This window comes from Procambarus clarkii, chromosome 12, assembly GCF_040958095.1.
Source record: "Procambarus clarkii isolate CNS0578487 chromosome 12, FALCON_Pclarkii_2.0, whole genome shotgun sequence".
Taxonomy (NCBI): Eukaryota; Metazoa; Arthropoda; class Malacostraca; order Decapoda; family Cambaridae; genus Procambarus; species Procambarus clarkii.
Genome location: NC_091161.1, coordinates 17726785 through 17736471, shown reverse-complemented (window position 1 = coordinate 17736471; position 9687 = coordinate 17726785). Strand labels below are relative to the sequence as shown.

General features: G+C 50.3%; 1 protein-coding gene across 2 annotated transcripts in view; it reads right to left on the bottom strand.

The window, feature by feature from the left end:
- Positions 1–8251: 8251 nt before the first annotated feature.
- Positions 8252–9687, bottom strand: part of LOC123772842 (uncharacterized) — a 654514-nt gene continuing 653078 nt past the window's right edge. The window contains exon 4 of one of the 2 annotated variants that reach the window (XM_069323346.1): positions 8252–9151. In XM_069323346.1, the coding sequence (XP_069179447.1) occupies positions 8338–9151 (814 nt within the window). In that variant the 3' untranslated portion in view covers positions 8252–8337. The remainder of the gene's footprint in view (positions 9152–9687) is intronic. The other variant, XR_011228209.1, reaches the window with a different exon arrangement.

Sequence of the window (9687 nt, the reverse complement as noted above, 5' to 3'; positions counted from 1 at the left end):
GAAACTCACGATGCTAAAACACATCATGAATTAAGAGGCGAGAGCACACAACTTCACTGCAAGATATGAAATAACATGGTAAATTTGGAAAATGACAGTCATACATTGTTAAAATTGGTTTTATTTCATGGTTATATTAAATAGTTAACATTGTTTAATGTAAACAATTTATAAAAAAAAAACATTACCACTTGACATTTACGCAATTTTAAATAATTTACGGTTTTCAACATATTTAGAAACGAATTCGAATAATTGCATGGAAGTTAACGAGCGACCTCGAAAACCGGTAGTGTATTTATGTGACATCAGCTTCATTGCCATTTCTTGTGTAAGGTGTTCGTCATTGTTGTAAAACTTACGTATTTTACTTGTTAGTTTGTTTACGAATTTGTTAGCATGGGGCATTACATCTTTCAACTTCTCTATGCATCCTAATTCTTCATCACTAATGAAGTCCGGAATGTCAACAGTCATGTCATGGAGTGAGCATTTGTCTTTCTTTCAAATATTGGTCCTCGACGAAGTTGAGCCGCTGGATGGAGTCGCCTTTCTCTGAGCTCTGGTGGTATCTCAAAAGTCATCTCACGACTTAAATGTGTGTGTTTAGCTGACGAACGTTTTTCTTTAAGCATGATGAGCATCTGCATGGGGTCTGCGTCCTTCACGACCTCTGGTGGTTCATTTATTAAGTTGGACAGCGCGGGCAGAATTTTTTTTAGCTCTCAAATGTTCCGAAAACAGACTTTGAAGTTCTAAAGGCAGACTTGAATTTCGTTTCATTATTCAGTGCTCTTTCTTTGAAGGTTTCTTTGTGAAATGGAATTTGATTATTCCCATTTTCTTCCTGATCTAGAGGCTCATATTTTCCCTATATGTAACGTATAACTGCAGTCTCCATCACAAAAGAAATGCAGCATAATCTCAAGTGATGAACACTAACGCCATGATTAACTGATGATTTACCAATGTCCATTATTAACTGTACTGTAGATGAAAGCGTCGTCGATGAACACTGGTCGGTAGATCCTATGGTGACCAAATGGTTCTTGTTTCAGATTTAGCTTGTACTTGTAGGCCCCTCCTAACCCCTCTGCATACTCCGCCTCCACGCGGGTCGCACACCAAACCTGTGTCAGGTTAGGTTAAGGTCTAAGTTTCATTTCTTTGAACTCTACCCTGGGGCTGGTCCTCTCCCCCAGTTCGGTTGAGATGATCTACCTGCACAGCTGCTCTAACAACGTGGTCCTTTATAGACTTACTTCGCCTCCAGGCGATCATAGAAGTAAGTAAGTAATTATCAAAAGAAGGCACCAAACCGGGAAGGCTATGTAGCACCATCAAATACGCAAAATAATCAGAGGGCGCTAAATATCACCAAGGATGCCAATACGAGAACAAAAACGCATAAGGCGAACGATATCAAAAGTATCCGAGTCACCAAGAATTCTATCGAGGGACAGGTGACCGCGAGGGGCGGTCGGAAAGCAAGACACACGCTCGTCCTGGAAGTCAGGACATTCAAGAAGGACATGCACGACCGTAAGAGGGACAATGCAACTAGGACAATAAGGAGCAGGGCGGCGCTCCATCAAGTGACCATGGGTTAAGCGAGTATGGCCAATACGCAACCTCGCCAGAGCTGTTTCCCACCGCCGGTTACGGTGGAAGGAGGACGGCCACGAGGAAACACAACATTTAAGAGTACGTAGCTTGTTACCAGTAACAGACAACCAAGAAGCCTGCCAACGGGTAAGGACTGAGGAATGGATAACCGGGTAAAAGTCGGAATACGGAATGCCTTTACGAGAGATGGGACAAGAGCGGACAGCTTCCTTAGCGGCAGCATCCGCACGCTCATTTAAAGACACGCCAATATGGCTGGGAACCCAACAAAACTCAACCGACTTAAATTTACTGTGAACGAGAAACAGCCAATGCTGGATCTCGACAACTACCGGATGAACTGGATTAAAGCACCCGAGAGCCATGAGGGCACTACGAGAGTCAACAACAACCACAAAGGAAGACTGACAACGAGAAAGCAGGAGACGAAGAGCATAGAGAATAGCATAAAGTTCCGCTGTAAAGATGCTAGTCTCCGGAGGCAAGCGACACATATAAGTGCGATCAGGAAAAACAACAGAGTAGCCAACACCGTCCGCTGACTTAGACCCATCGGTGAAGACAGAAACGGAGCGGGAGTGAGAAGAAAAGTGCTCGAGGAAAAGGCGTTTTAGAACTGTAGGAGGGGTAAAAGCTTTAGTGATACGAGTCAAGGATGTACAAAACCGCGGAAGAGGGACCCTCCACGGGGGCAAAGAAGGAACAACACGAGGAGAAACATCAGAAATACGAACGGAAAGAGAATCCTGTAGGCGAGATAACCGGACAGAAAGAGGGAGGTGGTGAAGAGGAACAGGAACCGCAGGAGGGGTAAAAGTTAAAGCACGACAGAGGCGAGAGGAAGGATGTTGCAAGGACCGCGCAAGATAGCGAAGACAGTAGCGATCACGGCGGTCCTGGAGAGACAGGAAGCCAGTGTCAACATACAAGCTAAGGACGGGAGTCGAACGAAAGGCACCAGAACTGAGGCGCAACCCAGTATGGTGCAAAGCATCAAGACGGCGAAGAGTAGAAGGAGAAGCAGACGAGTAAGCAGGGCAACCATAATCGAGCTTAGACAGGACGAGAGAGGAATGTAAAGCAAGGAGAGTGCGCCTATCTGCCCCCCAAGAAGTATGGGACAAGACCCGAAGGAGGGTAAGGGACTTAGAGCACTCAACACGGAGGTAAGAGATATGGGGAGACCAAGACAAACGAGTGTCAAGGAATAACCCCAAAAGCTTCGCGGAATCTTTGTATTCAAGGGGATGACCATAAAGTGACAAAGAGGGACGAAGAACAACCCGTTTCCGCGTAAAAGTCATGGCACAAGTCTTAGAAGTAGAGAACTTGAAGCCATGACCTGTGGCCCAAGACGACACGGCATCAATCGCAAGTTGAAGCCGGCGTTGAAGGAGAGGCGAATCATCACCCTGACAACAAAGGGTAAGATCATCGACATAGAGAGCGGAGAAGACACCAGAAGGAAGAGAGGAAAGAAGACCATTGAGGGCAACCAGAAAAAGAGTAGTGCTCAGAACACTACCCTGGGGCACACCTTCGTATTGCTGAAAAGAGGGAGAGAGAGCGGTACCAAGGCGCACCCGAAAGGAACGACGAGAGAGGAAGCTGCGGAGAAAGAGAGGGAGATGACCACGAAGGCCAAAAGAATGAAGTTGAGATAGGATATGATAACGCCAAGTGGTGTCGTAAGCCTTTTCTAGGTCAAAAAGGACGGCAACAACGGAGGTCTTCGCAGCAAAAGCAGTACGAATATAGACCTCCAAGTTCACCAGGACATCTGTCGTGCTGCGGCACTTGCGGAAACCAAATTGAGAAGGGGAGAGGTGATGGTGTTCCAGGAACCACATCAGACGAACGTTAACCATACGTTCAAAGAGTTTGCAGACACAACTTGTGAGAGCAATAGGGCGAAAGTCCTTAGGGGAAGTACCCAGAGACCCCGGTTTGCGAACAGGGAGGACAACGGCATCGAGCCAGTCCTCAGGGACTGACGACGACTCCCAGATCCGATTATACAGACTCAGTAAATACTGAGACGTGCTCGGAGGGAGATGGCGAAGCATCTCATAATGAATACCATCGGAGCCCGCCGCCGTAGAACCGCAGAGGGCCAGGGCAGAACGAAGTTCAGAGAGAGAGAAGGGATCATTATAGGGAAGCTGAAGATGAGTGCAGAAATCTAAAGGACGAGACTCAAGGACAGGTTTACGAAGAAGGAAAGATTGGGGAAGATGAAGACCAGAGCTAACAGAAGAAAAGTGGGAACCCAGTTCGGAAGCGACCTGCAACGGGTCCGCCACAAGAGTATCATGGAGGTGAAGGACCGGTGAAACATCGGGAACGAACTTACCCGCTATCTTGCGGATACGCTTCCAGATCTGGGCCAGAGGGGTTTCGGACGTAATTGTCGAGACATAAGATGCCCAACATTCACGTTTAGCCGTACGATGGCCCTACGGGCCACCGCACTCGCTTTCCGAAAGAAAAGAAAAGAATCGGTCGTCTGCCTACGGCGGTGCTTCTTCCAGGCTGCACGCTTACAGCGGACAGCCCGAGCACAGTCCGCATTCCACCAGGGAACGCACTTCCGTGGACCCCGAGAGGAAGAGCGAGGAATAGAGCGGAGGGCAGCGTCGAAGACAGTGTCATGAAAAAGGAGGAGAGCGCGAGAGAGGGGCAGAAGGGAGAGGTCAGAGAGAGTAGCACTGAGGGAAAATAGGGTCCAGTCCGCCTTAGCAAACTGCCACCTAGGGAAAGAGAGGGAAGGGCGAAAAGAGAAAAAGGAAACAAGGATGGGGAAATGATCACTTCCATGGAGGTCATCAAGAACCTGCCATGTGAAATCTAAGTAAAGAGAAGAAGAGCAGAGAGAAAGATCAAGACAAGAAAGGGTGCGAGTCCGAGAGTCCAAATGAGTGGGCTCACCAGAATTCAGAAGAGACAGGGAAGAAGAGAGGAGAAACGGCTCAAGGAGGCGACCCCGGGTATTCGTCAGAACGTCACCCCAAAGAGAATGACGACAATTGAAGTCACCCAGCAGGAGCACAGGCTCCGGCAAGGAGTCTAGGAGGTGTTTCAAATCAGGAAGAGAGAGCGGGACACTCGGGGGAGATAAATGGAACAAACTGTGTACCATTTCCCCACAAAGATACGAGCAGCAGAACAATGGAGAGGCGAAGGAAAAAGTAAAGGAACAAAGGGAACATCAGCCCGAATCAAGAGAGCAGAAGAATTAGAAGCCCCAGCAATGGCTGGGGGGGGAGAGAGAAAGGAATAGCCACGAAAACGACCAGGACGAGCACCAAGCATCGGCTCCTGGAGACAGACACAAAGGGGCGAAAACCGCGAAACCAGAAGTTGGAGTTCGAGGAAATTGGCGTAATAACCTCGAACGTTCCATTGAAGAATGGACAACGACGAGAAGAGAAAGGACAAAAACAGAGAACAAGGAAGAAACAAAGGCGAAAGACCAACAGAGCACGTTAAAGAATATCAGGGTCGGGATCAGGGTCAGCAAAGTCAGGGTTAGGGGGCATGGGTAAACTGAGCAAAGACGGAGGGAAGGAAACGGGAGAACAGATCAGAGGTGGGCGGGCAGGGTCCGGAGGAGGAGGAGGAGGAGGAGGAGACAACGGAGAGGAGCAGTCAAGGACAGCAGCAGGAAGAGGGGGAGTAGAAAGAGAGGAGCGCACCCCAGCAAGAGCAGCAACCGAAAGGGAAGCAGGGGCCAAAGAAACCTCCATAGCAGGAACAGGGGGCGCAAGCACTGAAACGGGAGGGGAAGGAGCAACAGAGCCAGAAGGAGGAGCTGAGGAAGAAAGCGAAGCCTTCTTACCCGCCGGGGAAGAGGAAGGAGAGGAGCCAGGCTTACGCTTCTGACTTAAAGAGACCGGTGTCCCAGCAACTACGTACCGGGCAACGGATTCCAGTGTCTCAACAGGAGAAGCCGAACGAGAGCACACACGACGGCCGTTAGGAGAGCGATGGACATCCGCCCGCACCGACAGGCGGCGGGGAGAGCCGATAGATGGAGGAAGAGGATGGGAAGGAGGATCGGAGGGGGACGAGGAAGGAGACACAGAAGACACGACAGACCGGGTAGAAGGAAGGGGAACCCCAGACAGAGGACCAGGAGGAGGATCCTTCGGGAGAGAACCCAAAGGGACAGAGGAGGGGGCAGTGGGCGCATCAGGGTCCAAGGCCTGGAAACGGTTGTGAGTCTGAGGAAGGCGGGAAGGACGAGGAGAGGAAGAGCGCAACACGCGAGCATAAGAGATATTAGCATAAGGCGGGAGCCGGCGAACCTGGCGCCTCGCCTCAGGAAAAGATAAACGCTCCCGGTGCTTCAAGTTGAGGACGGCTGCCTCAAGCTTGTAATGGACACACGCACGGGAGAAGGTAGGATGGGCCTCACCGCAGTTGAGGCAACGAGCCTGGGGAGAAGCGCACTCCGACTTAGAGTGACCTTCGCCACCACACAAAGGACAGAGAGAGACAGTCCCGGAGCAGCGGAGGGCACCATGCCCAAACCTCCAGCACTTGTTGCAGAGCCGAGGAGAAGGAATGTACTCCTGGACAGAGCACCTGGCACCAGCAAGAATGACAGAGGGTGGAAGGGTCCTACCATCAAAGGTAATCTTCACAACCCGGAGGGGTTGACGGCGACTACCACGAGGGGGACGAGTAAACGTGTCCACCTGGAGAATAGAATGGCCCTGGGCAGCGAGGATATGACGAATATCGTCGTGGCAGTCGCGTAGGTCCCGAACACCGGTCGCAACATGGGGCGGGAGCAAAATAGTGCCAACACTGGCATTCAACTGAACGTTCTTCGAGACCCGAACGGGGGTCTCGCCAAGGCAGGATAAGGCAGCCAAGCGGGAAGCAGCATCCTGAGAAGGAGCAGCAACGACACGTGTACCGAGACGAGTGGGGTTGAAAGTAATGGAGGCATCCACGGAATCAATGAGATGTCGATGGAGGGAGAAATCGTCAGGAGGCGCAGAATCAAGAGGGAGGAGATCAAAATATTTGGCCCACGAAGCGGGACCAAACAAGGCATGATAGGTAGCAGAACTGGAAGGAATCGAGCGAGGGCGGCCGTGACGAAGACGGCGGTGAGAACCCCCAGAGAGAGAGGGGTTAAAAGGCGCAGTAGTTACAACTAGAGAAGGAGCCACGCCAGGGGACGAGGTAGTCACCACTGGGGGCTTGGGGCTCGACCCAACCACAGAGGAGGGAGGGGAGCCAGAGGAAGGAGTCAGAGAGGCCAAAGGAGGAGCAAGGTCGGGGCCCAATGCAGCGGAGGCTACAGAGCCCGGTCTTCCAATACGGACCGACTCGGGGGCTTGGTCGCCCACCCCACGAGCCTGAGAAGGTAAACCAGAAGAAGCCGAAGCAGGGGTAATCATCTTGACGAAAGAAAGAATTCACTCACGAATGTGCCCCCACACCCACCATGGAGCCACAATTAGAGGCAGGACACCCAACAAGAAGCTATCGCCGATCCTGTCGGGGCCTCCTAGGGGTGCGTCGCGAGTATACGCCCCACAAACGCCACCTTAAGAAACCGACAGTCCGTCGAGATCGGGTTCAGTGACGAAGTGGGGATTGACAATAAAAGGTTCCCCTCGCTCTCGACGTCGGGTACTGCAGTTCTACGGGTGCATGAGTATGCCTCCTCAAGCACCCGGGCGTCAAAATAGAAGAAGTCCAAGGGAAGAACCAGAACGAGCAAAAGGTCGGTAGGAAACGGCAAGCAGATAGGAGAAGAGGGGGAGAAAAACGAAACAGAAGGAAAAGGAAAAGATGCCCAGCAGAATTGGAGAGGACGGCAGCAGGAGCACAAGGCTAGAAAAGGACAGAGGACTGTCCCAAGGAGCATCACACTCCGGCAGCCGCCCACTAAGCCCCCACACGGCGACAACGAGCTGAGCGGGGAGGGGGGGCGATCATAGAAGGGTTTTGTGGGAATTTTACCCAGGAAGGATGTTCACTGTACGTTTCCCTCATCCATGTCCATACTTCCTGGAGTTTTATCTTAAGCTGTGCTGCAAGGCCAGGGAAAAGGGTTGGGAGGATACATCTCTTGTCTTCCACTTGTGTTCTAGGTCTGAGTAGCTCCGCCCTTGTTTTTTCTCCGAGTTTCTCCTGGGCCGCATGTATTATTGTCTCTGGGTAGTCTCTGTTCCTGAACATATCCCATAGGTCATCAAGCTGGGGATATAGAGTCTCTTTGCTGTTAATTAATCTGCTTGAGTGAGTCCAAGTGAGTAAGGTAGCGATTTCTTCAAGGCTAGTGGTTGGCTCGAGTCTAATTCCAGATACGTGTGAAGGCTAGCCGGTTTATAGTATGCCTTCGTATGCAGATCCCTGGTTAGTTGGTCTATATACACTCTTGTATCTAGGAAATTTATCGTGGAGTCAGTGTGTTCGAGGGTAAACTTAAGGTTCTCATAAACTGTATTTGACCATGAAAAGAAACCTAGGCACGGGAACCGTCCTCCATTATTCCGAAGCTGTCGTCTATGTAACAAATATACCGCCGGTCCGTCCTTCCTGTGGGATAGTTTCCTCTCAAACACTACATGCACAAATATTTCAGCGATTGCCACACTACTGGATGCTCTTATCGCTGTACCCTTGTTTTGCCGGTATGCTCATCCTTTAAATTGCAAAAGGGTGTCTCATCACATGGAGGATGGCCTCCTACAGAGTTTTTCGAGGGGTCCTCCATACTCCTGCGTCTCTAAGTTTCTCTGATTCTTGCTTTGTTATCTGTAAAAAAAAAAAAAAAAAGTTGCTACCACATTTGCAGCTTCTCTGTGGTATGCTCGGGTAGAGCGATACCACATCCATGGAAAAAAGGCGGGCCCCTCTTGAGACGGGGCCTCTAATTTCTGCAATTTTCTTGAGGAAATCCGTCATATCTTTGATTCTTTCTGGTAGTAGACGTAGTAAGGGGTTCAGGAGGGCGGTGCAGATCCAGTCTACTGGCCTTGTTGGGGCCTGGCAGCTGCTCAGAACCCGTCTCCCTTGCCACGTTCCTGTTTCTTCTAGTGCTTTATGGATCTTTGGTAAAAGGTAGAGGTGGGGAATGATGGATTCAAAGGCTAGGAAGAAATCTCTCGCCCCTGCCTGCACGAGTCCTCCTTTCCCGTCCCCAGTCTTGTTCTCGAACAGCTTCAGGACTATCCTTTTACTCCTCGTTTGGGCGTTTCTAAGTGCCGCATCCTGGTTGTGTATCTGTTTGTAGGCTGCAGTGTCTGCCAGGTGCCTCTTCATCTCGTTCCTGTAGTTGTCCTTCCTCCAGGCGACGACAGCACCTCCCTTATCCGCCGGCTTTATCACAATATCCGTGCGTCCTTTCAGCGTTGATAGGGCGTCCCTCTCCTCCCTTGTGAGATTGCAGTTGCGTCGTCGTTCCGCACCGCGCTTGAGGTCTACCTTCATTTGCTGGATTACCAGTTTAAGGCCTAGGTTGTAGTTTGGGCACTGGACTGGTTTGTCGAGATGGAGGTACCTAAAAGAGAGCGAGGGTTTAGTTTTTAATTGCTCCCTGTGACTTACCTTGCTCCGGCCGGAGGTTGCTCCAAACTTGGTTGATACTAGTTTCCAAGTTGTTGCAAAATATCGATAAATGGATCTGAGGAGGGGGGGGGGTGTAACGAGTCACTTACGAGCCTGGCCCGAGAACGGTATGCCGGAAACGAGCATTTGGCTTTTAAGAGGACAGGCTGCATTACTAATTTCAAGTCGTCAATGAAGTGGCAGAGTTCACCCAGACATGAAATTTACCATCTAGACCCGCATGGAGGAGCTTCCCTTACTAAGTACTTATGTATATATATTGTATACATGTATAGACTGAGAAAGACTCCTATAAAGGTTTATTACAAGGACTCAAGCCTTCACTTTTATATGCATCCTACCACCCGGTTTCTCTGAAGTGACCCATCTTTCTCCGAGAATCTGAGTCAAAGGTATATTTAGTGACCAGAATAATCTGGGGAAAGCCTTGTAGGAGCTCTGGGGCGTCCTTAAAGTAAGAGGCTGCCC